General features: G+C 40.1%; 1 protein-coding gene and 1 long non-coding RNA gene across 7 annotated transcripts in view; one reads left to right on the top strand and one right to left on the bottom strand.

Annotated features, from left to right (window-relative positions):
- Positions 1–23,842, top strand: part of CCDC66 (coiled-coil domain containing 66) — a 54,710-nt gene that overhangs the window by 21,301 nt on the left and 9,567 nt on the right. For all 6 annotated transcript variants that reach the window (XM_030885531.2, XM_045289913.1, XM_045289912.1 and 3 more), the window contains 5 exons: positions 12,240–12,371; positions 12,918–13,168; positions 13,355–13,439; positions 14,182–14,343; positions 15,469–15,613. In XM_030885531.2, the coding sequence (XP_030741391.1) occupies positions 12,240–12,371; positions 12,918–13,168; positions 13,355–13,439; positions 14,182–14,343; positions 15,469–15,613 (775 nt within the window). The remainder of the gene's footprint in view (positions 1–12,239; positions 12,372–12,917; positions 13,169–13,354; positions 13,440–14,181; positions 14,344–15,468; positions 15,614–23,842) is intronic.
- The window catches only part of LOC123521653, a 4,821-nt gene continuing 3,486 nt past the window's right edge, over positions 22,508–23,842 (bottom strand). Inside the window, exon 2 of the long non-coding RNA XR_006680042.1 lies at positions 22,508–22,733. This is a non-coding gene — a long non-coding RNA (uncharacterized LOC123521653). The remainder of the gene's footprint in view (positions 22,734–23,842) is intronic.

Genomic DNA, 23,842 nt, shown 5'->3' with positions numbered 1-23,842 from the left:
CTTCAAGCCTTTGATAGCCGGGCACCATCAGCTTTCTTCACCACATTTGCTTATACACCTGCTTTGTCTGCAGCAATTGTGCAGGGAAGGTGAGCATCATGGAATGCCAGGCTAATAGAACAAAGTGTTCTTGAATTGAGGGAGTAGTTGAGTGGAGGTCCAATGTGCATCTGCTATCTTAATACTAAACCTATACATATATGCACATAGATCTATTTCCCCATCATCATATGTAAATATATTTGCATATATACGTGCCTATACTTAGACCTCTATAAATGCCCTTTGCCTCCTAGTTCTTTCCTCTATTTCCTTTGACTTTCCTCTTTTCCCACTGTCATGCTCAGCCTTCATTTGGGTTTCAGTAATTCCTCTCGGTTACATTGCCCTTGATTAATCCCTACCAGGACTCTTACACCATCCTCATCACTGATTTTGGATCACTTGTTCCGTTATCCATGAGTTTGTTAACACACACTTCCTTTTCCCTACCTCCCCCTCTCCCATGTACACCCTGGAACCGTTGGTCCCGTTGTTTTCTCCTCCAGATTGTTTATCCAGCCTACCTTATCTAGATAGACCTGCAGAGATAATAATATGTACAAAAACAAGACAGAGGAAAACAAAGCAACAAAAGAAAACAGCAACAACAAAAAACCAATGACAAAAAAAGGTGCAGTGTAGCAATGATGAAACATACAACTTTCCTCTAGTTCTTAAATGCTTCCTCCCCCCAACTATCATGATCCCAATTCTACCTTATAAATTTGGCTAGACAGAGGATGCACACTGGTACACACAGGAACTGGAAACACAGGGAATCCAGGACAGATGAACCCCTCAGGACCAGTGGTGAGAGTGGCAATACCAGGAAGGTGGGGTGGAAAGGAGGAACTGATTACAAGGATCTATATATAACCTCCTCTCTGGAGGACGGACAACAGAAAAGTGGGTGAAGGGTGATGTCAGACAGTGTAAGATATGACAAAATAATAATAACTGATAAATTATCTCGGATTTAAGGGGGGGGGCAGGGAGGGAAGGGAAAAAATGAATTGATGCCAAGGGGTCAAGTAGAAAGCAAATGTTTTTAGAGTGATGATGGCAACAAATGTGCTTGACACGATGTACGTATGGATTGTGATAAGTGTTGTATGAGCCTCCAATAAAATTATTTAAAAAAAAAAAAAAAAGCCTGTAAATAGTTCCAGGTCTGTTTGTTGACCTTTAGGAGTGTCTTCTGGTCGAGTCTGATGGGGTGTCACGCCCTGGCCCCAAAGTCTATTTTTGGTATTCCCTTGGGACTTCCTTGCTCTGCTCCCTTTGCTGTTCTGTTGCACGCCCTTAGTTTTTGCCTCAGTGTGGTTGAGTGAGATCAGGCGCAGTTCGCACACTGTGTCTCCGGTGTTGTCTTAACGAATGAAAGGATGAAAGAAAATGTAACTAAGCATGGGCAAAGGAAGGCGATCTGAGATGCCGTGTGTCATCATATGCAGTTTTTGTGCAGACTTGCTGGAAGGAGCACAAGAGGAAGCACCCAGATCATTGCATCAACTTGTCCGTTTTCTAAGAGGCTCAGAGAGGTGGAAGACCACGTCTGCTACAAAGAAAGGGAAATGTAAAGACATGACAAAGGCAGACAAGGCCTGTTATGAATGAGAAGGGAAAATGTATATCCCTCCTAAAGGGGCGGGAAGAAAAGATGGTTCAAGGACCACAGTGCACCCAGGAGGCCCCCTTCAACCTTTTTCTTGATGATTATTGCCTGGAAAACAAAGACAAACATATGAACCTGTCCATTGTGATGTTGTGAAGAACCTGGGATGTATGTGGAGTTAATACAGGAGAAGGCGGCTGCCCAGCTGAAGGAGTAATACAACGAGGATAATGCTGCATAACGGCTAAAGTGAAGCCTTGGGCCACCAAAAAATCATCTTTATGCTCAGACTCACTTCTTGCCCTACTTGAATAAAAATCACCTGCTTATAGTTTCTTTCCTGTTATTTAGCTTGCACATTCTTTCACATTGTGTAATTTTAACGCCTGGTTTGTTTCTCAGAAACTCCCTGTAGACTGTCTTTTGCGGGGCACCTGTTTTGATGAAAACTTGCCTTTTCCCAGTGGCTACAGCTCCAATGACTACCCTCCCTAAGGCGCCTCCTGCATAACCAAGCCTTGTTGCCGTCGTGTCCATTCCAACTCACAGTGACCCTATAGAACAGGAGGACTGCCCCATAGGGCTTCCAAGATTGTACTAGTTACAGAAGGACTCTCACCCTTCTGCCGAGGAGCAGCTGGGCAGCAGCTAAGTGATGAAACACTGTGCCACCAGGATTCCTTCCGGAGTATATATTATAATGTACTCATTCACATAGCTTCTTATTGCCAAACTATGTTGCAGTTCTGTGCGCAGCTAGCTGCACTTAAAAGTTTATATTATCTAGTTCTTTTTTTTTCATTATCTTTGTCTACAACTTCTTTATTATATAATCCAATTTACTCATTTATGAAAACTTACATAAAGCCTATATAAACTTTTTAAAGGAAGTGAATGATTCCTTCTCATCTTAAAGTATTCATTATATATACATACAGATGTATATTTTAAGTCATTTTCTTGGGGGCTCTTACACCTCTTATCACCATCCATCCATCCATTGTGTCACGCACATTTGTACATATGTTGCCATCATCATTTTCAAAACATTTTCTTTCTACTTGACCCTTGATATCAGCTCCTCATCCCCCCCTCCCCAACCCTTCCTCCTCCTTGATAATTTATAATTTTTCCCCCATGTCTTACACCAACTGCTGTATTCTTTCACCCATTTTTCTGTTGTCCATCCGCCTAGGAAGGGTTATACGTAGATCATTGTGATCAGTTCCCCCTTTCTCTCCCTACCTTCCCTTCCTGGTATTACCTAGTTCTTCCTGCTTCCCTGCACCCATCGATTTTAGACAGGGAGAGACCAGTATGTGTACCTTAGGTGATTTGTCTTAAAGCCCCACTCGCAAATCACCAAAGTCGGAATTAGCACGTTGTCTTTGTGAGCTATGTCACGCCAGTTGACTGTGCCCCTCAAGACTGTGATCCTGATAACCTGGGCCCAGCTACCCACTTCCTTAAGATGTTTGGTTCTGTCTGAAACGTTTTTATAGCTATACATGGCTAGATTGCAGCAAAGGTAAACACACATATACAGATATCCTCTGTTAAACCTGTATATACTTGTGGGTATACTCCCCTTCTTCCTTCCACATCTGTTTAGCCTGCCTATCAAAGCACCTGTGTGTAGAGCACCACCATGGCAGGGTGTGTATGGAAGACTATTTGCCTCAGTTGCTTTTCACTTTTATGAAGCTCTCAGTGTCTTCACCTGTCTGCATCATTTTCTCCTAAGTTCCCTCTTATTATATCTTGCCTTCCTCTTCACCCAAGCTAATACCAAGTTAATACGCTTACCCTCTAGCCTATGGCTTTCCCTCCTACTGTAACCATCAAAGAATGTTTCTTTTAGTGTTAAAACTTTAAAAAAACAACTTTTTATAATAGTGATCTCATACAATATTTGTCCTTTTGTGCTTGCTTGATTCATTTCTAAGTCAGTGGTTCTCAGCCTTCCTAGTGCCGCGACCCTTTAATACAGTTCCTCATGTTGTGGTGACTCCCAACCATAAAATTATTTTCGTTGCTACTTCATAACTGTAAGTTTGCTACTGTTATGCATCGTAATGTAAATAGCTGATATGCAGGATGTATTAAGCAACCCCTGTGAAAGGGCCGTTCAACCCCCAAAGGGGTTGGAACCCACAAGTTGAGAACTGCTACGCTAAGTATAATGTCCTCCAAGTTCATCCATGTTGTGCGGTGTTAAATAGATTCATTATTCTTTAATGTTGCATAGTATTCCATTGTGTGTATAAACCAGTTTATCCATTCATCCAATGCTAGCCACTTATGTTGTTTCCACCTTTTTACTATTAAGAGTAAGTGTTTTGATGAACATAGTTTGCATATATGTTTGTGTTACTGCTCTTATTTCTTTAGGATGTATACCACGTACAGGGATTTCTGTGTCATGCAGTATTTCTATTCCCAACTTTGTAAAGGAAATATCATACTGCTTTCCACAGTGATGACCAGTGTATTAGTGTCTCTGCACCCTCATCAAATTAGATGTTACCTGTTTCCGTGAACTTTGCTATGGATGCTGGGATGAAGTGTGCTAGCTACATCGCTTGAATGGCTAATGATTGTGAGCATTCCTTCACATGTGTGTTGGCCATCTAAATGTCCTCCTTGGTGACGTTTTTGTTCATGTTCTTTGCCGATTTTTCAATTGGATTTTTTTCTTTTTTCTTGAAGTGTCAAAGTTTTCTGTAAATTTTAGAGATCAGTCCCTAGTCTTGTATGTCAGTACCAAAAAAGAATTTTCCCAGCCTGTAGGGTCTTTTTAAATTTTCCTGGTGAAGTCTTTTAGTGCATACAAGTGGCTAATTTTTAAGAGCTCCCCTCATCTAGTTTGTCTTCTGCTTTTTGTGTTTCCATTATATTTGATAGCATATCTATGCCATATGGTAGGGCCCTTAGGTTTGCCCTTGTTTTGAAGATCTTTATAGTTATAGGTTTTATATATAGGTCTTTATCTTGAGTTTGTTTGTTTTTTAATATAGTGGGAGCTAAGGGTCCTGTTTTGTTCTATTACAAGTGGATATTCAGTTTTACTAGCACCACTTGTTAAAGAGAAGTTCTCTTCTTCAATTAATGTTTTAAACCCGTTGTCAAAGCTTGGCTGTCTGAAAGTGCGGGATTCTGGTTTCTCGGTTGGGCTCCACTGGCCTATGTGTCGCTGTGTAAATACCAGACTGTTTTGCCTACTCTGGCTGTGTAGCAGGTTTGGAGATTGGGAAGTGAGAGACCTCCTGCTTTGTTTTGCTTATTCAGGATCTCTTTCCATACAAGATTGGGGATTTCTATTCCATCTCTCTAAAGGATGACTCTGGAACCAGGATTGCGTTTTATAGATAAATAGAGGCTTTGGGTAGAACACATTTTCACAATGCTAAGTCTCCCTATCCTTGAGCATGGTATAGTCTTTCATTTAATTTATGTAAGTCTCTTGGTTTTTTGTAATAGTGTTTTGTAATTTCTTTTGTGTCTCTGGTTAGATTTATTCCTAAGTATTTCATCTTTGGGGTGGCTGTTGTAAATGGCGTTGTTTTTCAGATCTCCTTTTCAGAGCTCTCTTGGTTAGCTTTAATGAATCCAACTTTTTTCCCCAAACAATTTATTGACACCTAGTTCACATATACAATTCAATAGTTTACTCATATCAAGAAGAGTTGTACAATCAATTTTTCCCCCAATCTCCCCTACCATACCCCCATGAAACTATTCTCTGTAGCTTTACCTGTCTTGCATTTCATATGCAGTAAAACGTACAAAAAGCAAAAGCAACAAAACCTAATAACAATGTAAAATAAAGGAAAACCTCAATTAAAAAGAAAATATAAAATATTAAAAACTAGATCAAATTTAAAATGGGTCCAAAGGGAGAGCAAATGATAAGCTATTAAATTTTAACCTAACTACATCTGCAATAATCCACTTTCCAACGCCCCCCCTGCATGATAGCAAGGCTGTTCACATCCCTGGTCTGTGGAATTCACCCAAGGCTTAATCCATGTGTATTTCACCTTCCTTTTTTTTTTTTTTAAACAACTTTTAAATGGGTCAAAGGGTAGATCAAATAATAAAATATTACATTTTAACGTAACTGTATCTATCTTTGCATACAGATAATTAACTTTACAATGCTCTCTGATAACAAGCCTATTCACAATCCCTCCACTATTGTCAGAGGGGATTCATTGGAGGTTTAATCTATACGTGGAACCTGCAAATGAGTTTTGGGCTTCCATAGCCTTCTGCATAGCAGATGTTCACAATTTAAGCTCTGATGCCATTTACAATATTTGGATCACACAGGCTGGTGTGCTTCCTCCATATGGACTTAGTCGATGCCTCCCATGTTACTGTTCTGTGTATAATCCACATGTCATACACATCAGTAGTTCAGTCATATTAAAAATGTTGTATCATCATCACTACAATCAGCTTTAGAACATTTTCTTCCTTCTTGTACTTATTAGCTCCATATTTCTCCCCAACCTCCCCTCCTATACCCTCAATAAGCCACTATACAGTTCCTGTGTCTATAGATCTACCTAGCTTGTATTTCATACTGGAAAACATACAAAAAGAAGCAGAAAAGAAAAAGACCACCTACAATAACAACTTAATCCAGAGTTTAACTTCAGTAGAAAAGAAAGCAAGAAATACTAAAAACTAGAACAAATTTAAAATGAGTCAAAAGGGAGATCAAATAATCAGGCATTACATTTTAACCTAATTGTATCTTCCATAATCGAGTATGCAGTGCTCTCTGTCTGAGAACCAGGTTATTCACATCCCTCAACTATGATTAGAAGGTTTAATCCAAGTAAGGACCTTGATTTTGTATTTTGGGCTCCCACTCTCATCCATAGTCTTCTGCAAATTGAGTGTTCATAATTTAAGCTTTGATACCATTCCCTCCTTCAGATTTGGATTTTATTATTTTTAATCCTTGGATCACACAGGGTGATGTGCCTCTTCCATGTGGACTCACCACTCTCCAATTTATTTTTTGCTGAATCTTGCAATTCATCCCAGTAGTCTTCTTGCTAAGCCTTTGAGATTTTGTGTATTGGATGATATCATCTGCGAATAGAATTTTACTGCTAGTTTGCTAATTTGGATGCCTTTTATTTTTCTTTGTTGTCTGATAGTTCTGGCTAAGATTTTCAGCAGAATATTGAAGAAGAGTGGTCATAGTGGGCAGCTGTTGGGGTATTGGTCCCCACGAGTCAAAGGGGACCTTAGGAGCAATTTGTGATTCTGGAAAATAAGACAGCGGGGCACAGGGCTCTTTATTCCTGTGGCAGGATGAAGAGAGTTAATTCACTTCTAATGGATATATATAATCATGGGACTTACAAATCTTTCCAAAGGCATACATGTAATATAGTGAACACCTAACAGAGGGAATGGGTAATAAGTGGGTAATGGAATGATTAATCGGCTTGACCTGGTATGTCCTTGAGCCCTACTATAGAAGTACAGTCTATGATCAGTATCAGAAGAAGACATCAGAAAGGAGTTTGCTACACTTTTTGGTGGAATGGACAGTAGAATCTTACTGCTCTTAATTACAGATAACCTCCGGGCGCATAGTGAACAGTCAGGCACATCTTTTATGACAGCTCCTTGATGGAGGGCCAGAGTAGGGACTATTTTCAGTCATGTATTAAGAATCATTTTTAATCTCATACCTGTGAGGGCCTTCCCCCCCACCGGAGTTAGCTTTTTAGGCCCCATAATTGTGAGCATGGAGGATTTGGCCATTTACATTCTCATCCAGGCACTCAAGTTTCCCACAGGCAGCCTTTCTGCTTCTGATTAGTAAGGGGAATGCCTTTATTTCCTTTCCATTGAAAGTAATGTGGATCACTGCTTTGTACATATGCCCTTTATTCTGTTGAGGACTGTCCCTTCTCTTCCTATGTTGTTGAGTGCTTTTCTCAAGAATTGGTGTTGGATATTGTGAAATTCCTTTTTGTATCAATTGGTGTAATCATGTGGTTCTTTTATTTATATATATTACTCACCTCTGTATTCAGTAGCATTTGGAGAAATGAAAGGAGCTAGGTTAGGAGGTCTTTGGTGGCCTTTGATCATGATTATGTGTTGGGCTGCTAACCACAAGATCAGTAGTTCAAAACCACTAGCTGCTTCTTGGGAGAAAGACACAGTTTTTATTCCCACACACTCCTATACACAAAATCTCAAAGGCTCAGCAAGATTACTGGAATGTGGGTTAGGGGAGACATTGGTCAGTGTAAAACATGGAAAAATAATGATTTATAAATTATCAGTGGGGAGGGAGGGGAAAAAATGAGGAGCTGATACCAGGGGCTCAAGGCGAAAGCAAATGTGTTGAGAATGATGATGGCAACAAATGTATAAACGTGCTTGATAAAATGGATGTATGTATGATGTATGTATGTATTTTTTAAAAATCCAAACAAAATGCATATGAGCCCCCAATAAGATGATTTAAAAAAAAAAAAAAAAGATTCAGCAAATTACGAGTTACAGACTCAAAAAACCCACAGGAGCAGTTCTACCCTGTCCTATAGGGTTGCTATGAGTCGGGATCGACTCGATGGCAGTGGCTTTAGTTGGAGTCTATTTCTGAAGGATCCAGTAGAGGCTGGGAGTTTGCTCATGAAAGATCTGGCAGACTAGTTCTGAAGGTTCTTTGGGGGCAGAATTCACTTGGGAATTTTGCTGGTAGTGAGTCACAGGTGTCACTTCCCAAACAATTGTGGCCCTTTTCCAAGTGGTGGTGAGACCTGTGAGGCCTGCTGGACTGTGGGCTCAGATGTGCTCACAGCTGCAAGAGTGGGCTTAAAAGTGGAGGGTCCCTCAAAGGGACAACTCGGGAGAATTTTCTCTGGGCTCCGCCATGTGTCTGGAACCAGTGGCATTTTCGTGAGCATCTACCCATTCCAGCGCACTCAGTTGCCACGTGGGCTCATATCTGCCATCTGTGGGTTTCCAGCAGGAGGCTCATGCAGAAGTGAATCACTCTCCAGGCCATGAACTCCCAGACGGTACCCCTGGCTGGGTTGCTCAGATGGGACTCCTGGGGTCTTTTAAGGAGACATCGCTCCTGTGGTGGCTGCTTAGCTGGCCAGTGTTAATGCACCCCTGGCTAGGTAGATGTGGTACAGCTGGGCATCATTTTTAAAGGGCCCCTTCAGCAGGTCTTTTAAGAATAATTAGATCTTGGCTCAAGTGAGGGACCATGGATTTCCTGGGGGTTGGAATTGCCAGCACCCCCTTCAGTGCCTCCCACTTTACCATCTTCACATTGTTACTAAGGGTACTTGTGGCCATCCTGGAAAGCAATCCCTCAGGTCCTGGTTGTACTGTGGGTCTTTTAATCTATGGGCTTGGGTCAGGACATAGGGATAATCAAGGAGTCCTTGGTCCTGGCAGACTGAAAATGGGCCCTTAACATAGCCATCTGACCAACAATTACCCTGGTGACATTCGTGCACAGCTGCTGAAAGAACATCTGGGAATGGGCTACCGTTTTAGAAGTTGGAAGGTCCGCTCTAGGGGACCTAGAAGTCCAGGGAGATGGTATACAAGGAGGTACGAGGTCAGTGCTGCTTTCGCCCAGAGTTCTGTTGTGGAATTCGTAAGGGGCTTAGGGTCGATGTGGCGTAATGGTTAAGAGTCTCAGATTTGAGACAGTAGCAACAGCAGCAACAGCCTTTGTGGATTTGGAGACTGATGTCAGGGGCAACGTTGAGGGATATCACTGAATGGGTGGCTAAATTTTCTGAGCAGCACACTTGGACTTGACAAAGTCGTCACTGAGCAAGTGTTAAAAGACCGGACTCGGGAGAAGTGAGTGAAATGGAACCAGCATCTATTATAGTGGACCGTGTTGAAAAGCCCTGTAGGTTCATTCTGATTTTCAGCTGCCATTCACGTTATGCTTGTATTAGGAGTAAGACTTAACATTTTCTAACACAGACTAACTTAAAGGTAGAGTTACAGTAGGATCCCATAACTTTAGGACTGTTTGTGGGGAAAGTAGTAAGTATACAGGCTGTCATCTGAGCATGGACTCACAATGAGTTTTTAGAAAAGGGGTGTTTATGTTGGAGAAGGGATAACACAGATGAATAATATGACAGATTAAAACGAATATATTTGAGTGAACCTAGGAAAAGAGGCTTCTTTCTCACCTGTACAGAGAATTAGTACGGGACCATTCTCAAAACACAACTTGTATTATACAGCAAGCCTTCAATGGCACCGAGTAAGCATTGGATAGCTAACGAAAAGGTCAGTGGTTCAGACCCGCCAAACTCTCTGCACGGGAAAGATAAGGCTCTCTGGTCCCGTAGAGATGTACAACCTCAGAAACCCTATCTAGGGTCACTGTGATTCAGAATCAACCCAATGGCAGTGGATTTGTTGGCTTTTAGTTTGGGGTCCTGTGTTGTACACGTATCTGACTTGGCTCAGTTTCAACAAGAGAAGTCAGTAAGCCAACAGGAAGAGGACAGGATGCCCGTTGATTCCCTTCTGCACACCACCTCTTTGCACCGCCATAAGCCTTGATTTTTCTTACCCTAACAGGGTACATTAGAGGAACCTTGTGAAAAAGAACACAAGGACACTTACAGGGTTTCCTAGTCTGTGACAAGCCTACGCAGGATTATTCAGATGGCAAACAAGTAAGGTGGTGGTAGCTTTATAAGACCTCCTTGTGGATCTACATGTGACCTCCTCCCTGGGGGACAGACAACAGAAAAGTGGTGAGGGGAGATGTCGGACAGTGTAAGATGTGACCAAATAATTTATAAATTATCGGGTTCATGGGGGGTTCATGGGAGGGGGAAAAATGAGGGGCTTGGATGGAGAGCAAATGTTTTGAGAATGATGAGGGCAATGAATGTACAGATGTGCTTGACACAATGGATGTATGTATGGATTATGATTAGAGTTGTATGAACCCCCAATAAAATGATTAAAAAAAACAAACCTCCTTGAGAAAGAAATTTAAGATTTAATTGAAAGAACTCATTAAATTACCCAAAAGGTTAGAAACATAAGAAAGGTGATTAAGGCATTGTTGAGATTTTCTTCTGAGATGATGAAAGAATCCATTTACATTCTTGTTTTCTCAATTTTGAGCCCTTGAAGTAAACACTTCTAGAGATAGAATTGTTACATCATTTGCCTAAGGATAATGCTTCTCTTTAAGTAATTGTTTTAGGTTTAAATAAATACATTTTTTGTTTTTTTTTAAGTTGGGATTTAATACATAATATTCCAAATAAATATAGTTTTTATCTGTTAGAAATTATGCAGGAGCATCTGAGCCAGTCAGATTTATCTTTTTGGTATGAGTATATTCTTTGATTAAAGTAACAGGCTTTAAACTATGAACTTTCTCTTTCTGAAGTGTATTTTCATTATAGTGCCATGATATTATAATACCATCATTTTCTTTATATAACGGAATATTTGTCATGAGGTTGTTGCGTTTCAGTTTGAGTAGACTGTTTTGACCTTTTTGTTAGAGTATACTAACCACTCATAAAAGAAAGTCGTCACAAGCATTTATGTGACTGTTTCTACTCTAGTCTTTTATTTTCATAGGATTAAAGAAATCATTGTAGGCAGTTTGGGGGTTGTTTTTCTTATTAAAACACCACAGATTGTTATAGGACGGTAGCAGTAAAAGTGGAAGGAAGAAGAGTACACTAGAGACGTTATGATCCAGCAGGGAGAGAGTCTTGTTTGCTCCCACCTCCTTGCTCTTCGTCCAGAGACAGGATCTGTGCTAATCCAAAGCCAAAGGTAAAACCACATTCATCTGGTTTGAATCATCAGTACCTGTTTTTCAATGTCTACATGAGACTCTACGAGGAAGCTTTAAAATTTTTCTATCTTTTAATTGTTTGGGAGAAGTTTTCTACTAATTTTTCATTAATTTCCTATCCTTATATAGTTACTTAGCTTATTCTGTTCAGTATTTCACAAATATGATTATGCGAGTCAGGAAATAACTACTTATGATGGATTGTTACAACATTTGTAAGCTCACCCCAATAAAATGATTTAAAATAATCATTAAAAAAAGAACAGAAAATACCTACTTATTCCTGTATATTAGCTTGTTTTGAAGTTATTGCTCCCTTTAGAGATAAACAGAGCGCATAGGTGGTAGAATTCTTGCCTCTCTTCCACTGGCTGAACTTCTGATCCTGCAGTGTACCGCATGCACAGCCACCACCCTCTGTCGGTGAAGGCTGCATGCTGCTATGATACTTGCTTTCAGGGAGCCGCTAGACAGACTAGGGACAAAGACTGCACAGTCTACTTTCAAAAGCCCTAGGAACCCCAACAGTCTGATCCCCATCCAATCCCGGTTAAGTTGCACTGTGCATGAGCTCGCCATAAGTCTGGGGTCAGCTCTACAGCCCCTAACAACACAAGGGGCACACACTACCACACTAAAGCCTATCTGAATTACTTCGGCAAAAATTGAAACAATACAATTGTTAGCAAAAGAGATAAGAACCCGGTGTGGACGGTTCTTCTTTAGGAAGCTGTGCCCCTGGCGCTCCCGCTCAGTGCTGTGAAACAGGAACAACAGCGAAAGTGGATTGAAGAGTTGAATAAGCAAATAGAAGAGGACCGGCAAAGAAAAACAGAGGAAAAAATGATCTATTCAAAGGTAACTTAGGAGATTTTATGACATGTAAAGCAATTTTTTCCCATTAAAAATAATTTTTACACAGTACAAACCCTCAGTCTTCTGAAAGTACATGACCAGAGTATTTTGCATTTACTCAGGTGGCTGCTTTCATTGGATAGATTTAACAAGTGTGATTGTACGTGGCTTCTTGAGGTTCCCTTTTTTGTTATTTCTCATGTTCTCCAATGATGTGAACTGTGTAACTGCACATGGAATGAGTCTGCTCCTCTGTGGGGTCGGTGGGGCGTTCAGACCGTTAGGAGACTTGGCTGCTCACTGAAAGCGTAGAGGTTGGAGTCCATGCAGGGGCACCTCGAGAGGAAGAACCAGCAGCTCTACTTTCCACGGAGTTCTCCTTTGACACGCATGGGGTTGCCGTGAGTCAGAATGGACTTACAGCACCCGAATGGAACTAATATTCTGCTGTATGATGACTTAGAAACCTCACTTTGATAGCCTGTTATGCTTTCGTATATGAAAGAACAATTATAAAAAGTCTTAGCAATTCCTACTTTACATTATTAGGGTGAAGAGCATGATAGATGGGCAATGCATTTTGATTCCTTAAAGAGCTACCCTTGCTCTCAGTCTCAGCTGTCCTCTCAGTCAGCCCACAAGCAGCCAGAGTACTTCTGCGTCTCTCCTGATGCCCAGGAGCTAGCTGACATCAGCAGTGTTCACACCCCCACAAACGGAAGCCAGGTGGCAACTTCAGAGGAAGAGCATGTAGCAAAACCAGCTTGGGATGTGGCCATGACAAACAGTCAGAAAACAAAGTAAGTACACTCGGCAGTATTGGTTGAAGGTGATTTCATAGGGCTGTTATTGTTATGTCTTAACTAGTTTCCATGCTTCATATTTTTCTGTAAATTTCCGGCAACTAAAAAAGAAAAAGAAGGCCAAGCCAAACAAAACCAAAACCTTTTTGGGATTTGAAATCTCGAACATGTGTATCTTTGCAGCTTTCTGCGCTCTATGACTGCTCTCTTGGACCCAGCTCAGATGGAGGAACGAGAGAGACGGCGACAAAAACAATTAGAACATCAGGTATTGCCTTGTAAAGCAGATAATAAGTACTATCCTTAGCAAACAGGTTACTAAGTAAGTGGAAATTAAATTTTGTGATATAAACATATAGTATAAGCCTTACTCTTTCAATGAAACTAATCCCTGCTTCAACTGGAATGATAAGAATTGGTAACTGTGTTTAGAACCAGCAGTATTATAAAAGACAGCCATTTGCTTGTGTATATGAATTTGCACTGGACCTTAAGTTATTGGATGTTTTTTCATTTTTTCTGTTAGGGTGACACTTAGTTCTTTGAAAGTGAAATAGGATACCAAAGTAGAATTATGATTAAGAAATCTAGCAAATATATAAGAAAGGAGGCTAAAATTAAAATGCGCTCTTCTAATTTGTAGTCTGATATTTACGGACTTAATGTCTGAGTAATTTTTTGAAAGTTTTGTTAAAGTGGCTGAGTTACAATGCTGATTCTAAGTGAGCAGGCACCTAGGGGAATACCTGCCACCTGCCAGGCCCTCCCTCTGCTAAGAGCACTGATGGTTTCGTTAGTTGTTCTGTGTCCCCAGAGTTCTCTAGGGTGAAAGAAAAGGCATTTTAGAACTAGGTTAGGCAACGATAATCTGAGAGAAACCCATGGGCATTTGGCATGTTAACTTACTGACAGATGTGCTACTTCCTGTGTGCTAATAAACTTATTCTCGAGTCACCAACGAAATGTGTCCTGAACTTTTATTGCGGTTGGTTTCTGTCATTTCTGACTAGAAGGCCATCACTGCTCAGGTAGAAGAGAGGCGCAGGAAGAAGCAGCTAGAAGAAGAGCAAAGAAAGAAAGAAGAACAAGAAGCGGAGCGTCGCTTAGCTCGGGAACGAGAGGAGATACAGAAGCAATATGAAGAAGATACCCTTAAGCAAAAACAGAAGGAAGTAGGTTTCTACATTCTGGCTGTAACACTGTAGGGTGAAAATGGGAGTAGTGCATTGTCACTGCTGGTGGTTTTTCTTAATGAAAAATAACTAGAAGCAGAACATGTGCATGTGCTTCAACAACATAAAGCTATTAGTGGAAATATGAAAGCTTTCTTTGCCTAAAGATAAATATGCAAGTCACACACTTGAGAAAGTTCACAGATGCTATATGATCTGTACTTTCACTTTCTGCTAAAAGGTCAAAGTGAATTAATTATCACCTTACAGAACAACAACAAAAATCCATGTTCTTGATTTTGAAATTTTTTTTCAGTCATAATTATTACATTAGCAATTCTTGCGGCTGTGTTAGAGTAAAAGTAGGCCTTTCTGTCCATATCTGTTGATGTAAAGAAACATGTATTTTCAGAGTAATTGGCTATGGTTGATGATATGGAAGAGCTTTTCTCTGCTAAAGAAGCGCGTTTATAAGAGTAGAAGCTTGAGTAAGTGGTGCAGACAAGTGTCATGTGGAAGCTTACCTGCCAAAGAACAAGTTGCACAAGGGCATTTGATTGCCAAAGTAGAGCACAAGGCCTTTTCCCTGAAGCGGGGGTGGGATGGGGTGGAAGGGGGAAGGATGAGGAGGAGATGCTGCACTTTCTAACTTTTTCACATTTGCAAGCTGTATTCCAAAAATGATTGATAAAGGGACACTTGGTCTGAGTTTTGGTTTCATTGTGTTAAATAGACTGAGGTAGCTACGCATCTAAAATCATTTTATAAGAAAATCAATGAAGTATTACTTGAATTGCAAGCTATGACCATAGGACTATTTTTAGTCTTAAGAGTGATGGAATTGACCAACAATTTTTGAAACTTAGAACATTTAATTAGTATAAACTTGAAGGGAATAAAAAGAATTCTTAAATTTATGATCTAATAGTACTATAGAAAAAGATGCTGGAGTATAAGGTCCAAACAGGCAAGCACTTGGCCTTGCTTGCTTATTGTAACCGACAGTATTTAAAATAGTGCCCGGCACATGGTAGGAGCTAAGGAAATATTTATTAGGAAGAAAATAGACTTGGTATGTGTTTTGATATTTGTGTGTGATGGCTATTGATTCACTTCTCTTGATAGGAAATCATGACTCTCAAGACAAATGAACTATTCCAGACCATGCAGCGAGCACAAGAACTGGCACAGAGACGGAAACAGGAACAGAGAATTCGAGAATTGGCTCAAAAAGGACATGACACTTCCAGATTACTGAAAAATCTTGGTGGTAAGCGCTGAATTAGAATTTTCTGTAATGCTGTATTTTGAAAATAATGTGAACTAATTATTACTGCTTTTAAAGGTTAAAGGTAAAATAAATACTTAACTAAATTTTTTTTCAAAGAAATTTCAGACCTTGAACTAATGTAACTTGCAAAATATAAGCTGTGCTTTTGGTGAGAGTTTACCCAGCAAATTTGTTGTGTAGACCTAATTTGGTTCCCATTTAACAATTCACAAATTGTTCACTGATGGTCGTTACATTTTCCACAATGTGTCAACAGTCTCAATTTAATTTGAAATGTTTTGTTTCCAGCCATCTGGCTTCCTTATCCGTTTACCCTTTCACCTTTATTTAGCGTATTTGCTACCCATTTCATCTCATGGAGATAGATGTTTGGTCTCAAAGAGATGGGCTTCTCAGTGAAGGGCACGGTGCTCATTGGCACTATTCTTTGTATTGTGCTGCTGTTGGGGGTGGCCTGCCCTAAATCTGTTTATGAGGTTAGGTTGGTTGATAATGTTGTTTATAGTTGTTGTTGTTGTTTGGTTGGTTGCTCTCTAGTTCTAGCCTTCATTGAAAGTGGTCTGTGAAAGTCTTATTATGGTAGAGTTGCTTATCTCTCTCTAAATCTGGAACAGTTTGGTCGTTATGTTTTGTGGCTGCTTCACTGGATGCGTAGAAATTTATTATGGTTAAGTTCTTCTTTATAAAGATCATTTTATTGGGCGTTCTTACAGCTCTTATAACAATCCATACATCAATTGTATCAAGCATATTTGTACATATGTTGCCATTATTATTTTCTAAGTATTTACTTTGTTGATCCCTTGTTATCAGCTCTCCCTGTGACCTCTTGATAAATGATAAATGATTATTGTTTTCATATCTCACACCGGCCACCCCCCCACCCCCCACCATTGATTCTGTTATTCGTCCCACCGGGTGGTGGTGGTTATATGTTCATTGTTGCTATTGTTTCACCCTTCCTCTCCTCCTATCCCCACCTTCCCCCTACCCTCCTTGTATTGCTACTCCCAGTCCTGTTCTTGGATGCTGTGTGTCCTGAGCTCTTATCTCTTGTCTGCACATGCTCCAGTCTAGCCCGCAGTGAAAGGCAGGATGGAGATCATGGTAGTGGGGAATGAAGAAGGCTCAAGAAACCACAGGAATATTGTGTGTTTTATTGGTGCTATACTGTATACCCTGTTTGACTCATCCCTTCCTTGTGACCGACCCTTCTGTGAGGGGATGACCCATTGTCTGCAGATGGGTTTTGGGTCCTTGCTCCGACCCCCCTTGTTCTCATCAATATGGGTTACCCAATGCTATGGACACCTCGTGATCACTCAGGCTGGTGTGCTTCTTTCATGTGGGCTTGTTGCTTCTCTGCTAATGGCCACTTATTTAACTTCAAGCCTTTAAGGCCCCAGACACTAATACCTTTTGATATTTGAGCATCATCTGCTTTTTTCACATTTGCTTAAGTACCCATTTTGTCTTCAGTGATTGTGCTTGGGAGGGTGAGCATCACAGAATGCCAAGTTGTTAGAACAAAGTGTTCTTGCCTTTAGGGAGGGTGTAAGCAGAGACCTAAAGTCCATCCACTATCTCCTCAGTGTATTGTCATAACAATGTATGGACATAGGCCAATACCTCTATTTTTATGAATTAATGTATTTACATATGTACACACATATACTAACTTTATCCACAGCTTTACTTCCTAGATCTTTCCTGTTTCCTTTTACCTTCCTCTGCCTCTCCTTCACGCTCGCCCTTCTTCTGCCTCTTAGTACTTCGTCTCAGCTAGATTGCTGTTGCTCCAACAACCCCAGAATCTCTACGTCCTCCTGGTTGTTGATTTCAATTCCCTAGTTGTTCCGGTCAATGTCATTGTTTGCTCACCGCTCTCTTCCCCCACCTCCTTCTCCCCCCAAGTCCCTGTTGCTTCCTCCTCTAGCTTGCTTCCCATGCCTATCTTATATATGTAGGCAAAACCAACAATAACAGAGACCAATCAAAAAGAAAACAAAAGATTGAATAAAATGAGGAAGGAAAAAAGATAATAACTAACCAAAAAAAGGTTAAGTTCTTTTTTTCAGTAGACCCTTTACGCATTATATAGTGTCATTCTTTAACTCTTATGCTGGACTTTGCCTTACCTATTATATCAGAAATTACTGTTGCCACTCCTGCTTTTTTCTGATTGCCATTAGCTTGATTTTCCCCCCACCCTTTGATTTTTAGTCTATATGTTTTTATGTCTACAGCGTGTGTGTAGACACCAGATTGATGTGTCTAATTTATCCATTTTGCTGTTCTTTGCCTCTTCAGTGGTACCATTAATCCATTTGCATTCAGTGTAATTACTGATAGATATGAATTTATTGTTGCTAGTTTGTTGTTTCTCTGTGGTGCTGGTTCTCTTTGTTCTTTGTAATTTTCCGTGCTTGGTTCATTTTGTTCGGGTTTTCTTGTCCTTTTCCTCAGTGCTGGTTTTTTTTTGGTGTTTACTAAGTCTTTATTTTCTTCTGTGTATTTTGATGGAGTTTATTAATTTTCTTTGAAGTTAACCTGTAGCTTATTAATTTCTTCCAAAGTTTAAGTCTGTTTCCTGAAATCTACTTGACATCCACTCCATTTGAAAGTTCTGTCACTACACACTGTTCCCTACATTTACTTTGCTCTCTGGCTCCCCAGTTCTCACTCTTGTAGGTTTGTTTGCGTTGGAGATTGACTTCCAAGTGTTACTACCATGTATATTCTTTGTTTATTTGATATAGCATGTATATTCTTTGATTGTTACCTACTGTTGTTGGTTCTCTGTCCAAAGAACTCCTCTTAGTTTTTCTTGAAAAGCTGATCGTTTTTAAAAAAATTACTTTGCTTTCTGTTTCTCTGGAAATGTCCTAATTTTCTTATAGTATTTGAGGCACAATTTTGCTGTGTATATGACTTTTGGCTGGCAATTTTTTTTTCTTTCAGGGTTTTTAATTTTTTTCCCTCAAAAGAAACTACTTAGAATTAGTAGTTTGAGTGACAGCTATTTTTAAGCAGTGTGAACCATAAAACGTTTTTTTCTTTACTTTCCCAGAAATCTTGGGTACACAGCACAAAGCAAAAAGGTCATTTCCCCCCCCAATTTAAAACACCGGCATTGGCATCACAATAGCAGATATACAACTTTAAGCTGTCATTTTAGTAAAATGCATAAATACTAAAGAGATTAGCGGTCTTCCATCGAGAGGCCCATGTAAACTCCACATAAACCACAACTTCTCTTCAAACAGGTTCATTAGCGCTTTGAATTCCATAACTTCATCTGTTGTTGACCAGTTTTGCTTGCAGGGTAGGGTGGCAGGGGGAGGTTATTTAGTACAAATGCTCACAATATTAAAAAATATATATATATAAGTATATATTTCTCCCTATGCCATTATAGAGAAACATACCATTAACAAGACCTTCCTCCACAGTCCACCTTTACTTTAAAGAGCGCCAGTAATACTGGCACAGACCTGAAATGAATTTAGTATATGAGGAGACCCATAACAAATAGAACAGGGTAGGGTGGGTTTTCTGTTGTTTTTTTCAATGACTACGATTAATGAGGATTATAGGACTGAAAACATCTTTTACACTTAACTGAGTAAAATATGTCCAAAAATACATATATCCAGAAGAGGAATGAGTTTATAATACTTAATTGGTTGTTGTTGTTGTTGTTGTTCTTAAAATAATGTTATTGGGGCTCATACAACTCTTATCACAATCCATACATACATCCATTATGTCAAGCACATTTGTACATTTGTTGCCATCATCATTCTCAAAATTAATTGGTTTTATCAATGTATTAAGTATAATTTATAAAAGTATGAAAAGGTGGATTTCAGTCCAGCTTTTATCTCCTCTATTTTAATTCTATAATTTACATGGAGCAATAAAGGTGATTCCATCCTTGTATAAAGGTGGAAGATAAAAAGCCATTTGGGATTCCACCTTCAATGGTGTCACCAAAGGAAGTATCTGTTACTTTTCTTTTAAGAAAACACAAATAATTGTGAGATAGCTAAAGAACATTTCAGGACTCTGACTTTTCAACTCCACTTAAATCATACACATAAAAATTTTCATTAAACTTTAGCATTTCACTGTGGTTACCTGGAATTTTCTCCCTTTAAGGATATTACTATAACCAGAATGCTAGCAGGGTAAATGCCACTTGTCTGCTTGCTCTTATATCCATCTACCTCTTCTCTCAAAACCAAACACTGTGCTCAAGACAGGAAAAAAATGTCCACAAGTGTTGCCTAAAAATTAATTTTTCACATAAAAGGTCAGTCATGCAGGCCTTGTCTCATGAGGATCCTCTACTTCTGCGGGTGAATGGCTCCTGTATGGATGGACCCAGCTACAGTGGAAGCTGTCCTTGCTGAGTGCTTTTGCTGCCCTCAGAAAGTGGGTGTTAAAGTCTCAATTCACACCCACACACAGAGAACGTGGTCCGTGACAATCTCATAAAGAAGTCTTAAAATAAATCTAACCAATGTGTAATTCTGACACAAACAACCAAACACCTTATTTCGAACTGTACCTCCCACAGTCGTAAATGAGTCAAGAAGGCCAGAATGTATTACTTTTCAAAATATAACAACCAAAGGATGAACATTTTAAGATTTAATTCTTAAAAGGAAAATCTGCTTGGTTGAGAGTCAATCCTAAATTAAGAATTTTAATTTTGTTGGAAAAGTCTATAGGAATCTTAGTTACAATGAAAACAAATCAAAATTGACTAGGAGCTGAAAAATTCCTTATTTTTTCCTAAATCTTGAAGTCATCTAAAAGCCTTAGTTAACCTGTCATTTTTTACCTTTAATACTCAATAAACCATTCAGTGATATATTGAAATTTTCTTTCCATTCATTTGACCTGAGCTCCAGAAAAACCATCAACACTAAACCAGTATTAAGGGGAAAAAAAGAAAAATTTGATTGATAGAGACTATCAAGTGTTAAAATGATGAGATTCTGGATGAAAAACATTGGGGTGAGACAGTGTTTGGAATTTTACTTTCAGTCCAATTCTTTCAGGGTTTTATATATGTCATCCCATTGCCTGCTTGCTATCATGGTTCTGAGAAACCTTAGTCTTACTGGTTTCCTAGGTGACATCATTTTCCCCGAGCAGCACATACGATTCATCCCTCCTGACTGGTTTTGGAAAATTGGTCATGATGGATTGTGGTGCTGCTTTGCTTTTGGGGTCTATCTAATATGGAGTTCATTCAGCTTCTTGAGTACCCCTTTACCTTAATGTTAGAGAAGTTTCTTCCAACAACCGTGACAGTTTCCTCCATGCTTTTTGTTGTTTCTTTTTGTCCTGGCTTTCCAGTCACTCGTGCGTTAAATCTTGGAGCGTACTACTTTTGTCTTTCATTGATTGAATTTCATGCATTACTTCTGAACTTTTCTCGGTCTTCTGGATTTCTGTGGCTGTTTGTATGGTTTCTGACTTATCACTGTGTTCTTGTCCTGCTTTTCTGAATTCCTCTAACGACTTTTCTCTTTGACTTCATTGGTACCTTTGTTGATCTTTCTTACACTTTGTTAAGAGTACAAATCCCATCAGTTTGAATTCCTTGCCAGGTATTTCCAATGATTTTCTTTTTGAGAAAAACCCTCTGGCTCTGTACATGGGTCACTTGTTTGGGCCACTCTTGTTTTGTCTTTCCATGTAAACTGCAATTTCGTGTTGTTTTCAAAATATTGTGGTGGTGTGTTTGTATTTAATAAATATATGTTGGTGAATGTAATAGAGAATATGTGTTTGCAGTTCTTTGCTATATAGTCGAGCTCAGGGCCAGTTTAGTGGCTGTCTTGAGCTGTCAGTGATCAGGTGGTATGGGAGTGGTTGTCATGGGCCCGCACCCAGTAGGGTTTCTGAGGGGGTACAGGTGTAGCTGGGCCGTGTGGTACAGTTGCTGTCTCTAATCAGGCGGTACGGGGTGGGGAAGGGGAGCGAGAACAAGAACAAACAGCCAAAAAATTAAAAGGAAAAACAAACAGAAAGGAGGAAACTGAGGGGGTGGGGGTGTTACCCAATATGTGTTGGTACCCTCTAACAGCTAAGAATCTGACCGCATGGAGTGGCAAGAGATCGATGGTACCTTGGTCCTATATGTACTGGCCTATATGTTGTCTGGGTACAGGGTCCCTGATCTCAAAGTACTGAGTGATGGCTTAGATGGTCTCGGCCACCATCTAAGCTATTTTCTGGAAAGAATTCTTATGGCCCCAGAAAGCAGCTAGGGGCAGGGCAGCTGGTCACAGAAAGAGTTCCTGCCTCTGGCCAGGGACCCAACACTGCATGTTGTGCTGGTCTCACGAAGGGGAGTTTACCCACCTCTGGACTCAAGGGGAAGCACTCAGCGCCTGATGTGCAAGAGTTCACCCCTGACCTGCATGTGATGGTGGGTCCATTAGCTTGGTAGGGTAGGTGCTGGCCATGCTTTGATTTTTGGGAGAATGTGGGGAACAAAGGAGGATCTCTCCGTTATCATTTGCCACTGGTGTGGCAGGCCACTGTATGGATGGATTGCTGCTTGTAAAAGTTCACCCTTTCTCTCTTCTCCGATGGCGTCTTCTAGCCAGTAGTCAATCCACTTCACTATCCTTTCCTCTGAAGCTCAAAGTTTCATCATTATCACTGGTATCAGTTTCATGAGGTCTCGTGTACCTTTGATGTAGAGGGTAGCTACACATCTTGCCTAAATCCCTCGTGTGCCTGTTTTGTGGCATTTACCTTGTCAAAGTGTGTGTACCTCATCCATCTTTAGTGTTACTGTTGCGGTTTCTGAGCAGGGAAAATGAACATAGAACATAATGGACACACACAGAGGGTACTAGACTGCAGCCCCGAAGGACCACAGCTTTTTATTTTTAAAGAGTCAATACTGGCAGTGTTCCTAGATATGCTCCCTGTTCCCACGCTTGATTTTCACATAGCTTGACAGAGTTCTGTAGCTCAGCACATACTGCTCCTTTACTGCTCCCAAGGAACACTGTATGCAGCAGTTCCCCAACTGTCTGCAGTTGAACGACATCATGAGCTCACGTGCAAGCTGCCAGGAAGAAAAGGAAGCAATTTACAAGAACAAGCTAGGACAGCCGTTTGCGAACTGTCCTAAACAGATTCACGACAGGAGACACAGTCCTCCTTTCATGGCCCCTTCAGTTACCTTTCCCATCACTAAAACCAGTGTCTCCTATCTAAAGTGATTTCCCCATTCCTCCCTCAACCCCTTCCTAGTCATGGCCAATAAATGTTGGTTTCTGTATGTCTTCTCTTGTAAACATTGTAAACTATTTGTCCTCATGATTATGTCACTCAATATCCCATCTTCCAGAATCTTATGCTTCAAGGAGTCATTTTATTTACTCATTCATTCATTCATTGATGGGCACTTTTGCTTTTCATGTTTCGTAACTGAATTGTGCTGCACTGGAGTGCATCTGTTTGTTCTTATGTCCTTTAGAGGAGTGGAATTGAGAATCATAAAGGGTTTCTATTTCTAGAATGGTAAGGAAGCACCCTACCACTTTTCATAATGGCTGTACCATGCTACAGTCCTACCAGTAGTGGATAATGGTTCCAACTTTCTCATGTTCTTGTAGGCATTTGTTATCTTCAGCTTTTTCATCAGACTTATTTTCAGCAGGAATGAGATGCAAATCGTATTTCTCTAATGGCTAATGGTCTAAACATCTTTTGTGCATTTGTTGACTACATGAATGTCACCTTTGTTGAGGTGCGTATTCATGACTTTTGCCTGTTTCAATCATTTTGTCTTTTTCTTCTTGCGGTGTTGGAGTTTGAATTAATGTAACCAATGTAAGTACCAGTACTTAAGGACATCATGCTTGGTCAAGTAAAGAAGCAGCGAAAGAGGAGGGCGCCACAAGGAGATGGATTGACAGAGTAGCTGCAACAGTTGTGAGGCTGGCCCAGGATTGGACAATATTACCTTGTTGTACGTGGGGTTGGAACTAGATGGCACCTAACAACCAACAGTATGAGGGAGGGGCTTCGAAAAGTTTGTGGGAAAATTATCTTTTCATTCGATTTTCCTGTAAACTTTTTAAAGCACTCTCCTATTTTGAGAAAGTGTTTTAAAATACAATAGTACTGTACTTTTCACTTTTTTGCATAAATTTGTTTTGTGCTACAAAA

Source organism: Echinops telfairi, unplaced genomic scaffold (genome assembly GCF_000313985.2).
Source record: "Echinops telfairi isolate 266 unplaced genomic scaffold, ASM31398v2 ScPeMD7_31;HRSCAF=116, whole genome shotgun sequence".
NCBI classification, from domain to species: domain Eukaryota; kingdom Metazoa; phylum Chordata; class Mammalia; order Afrosoricida; family Tenrecidae; genus Echinops; species Echinops telfairi.
The sequence above is the reverse complement of the archived record's forward strand: the minus strand, read 5'-3'. Positions and strand labels throughout refer to the sequence as shown.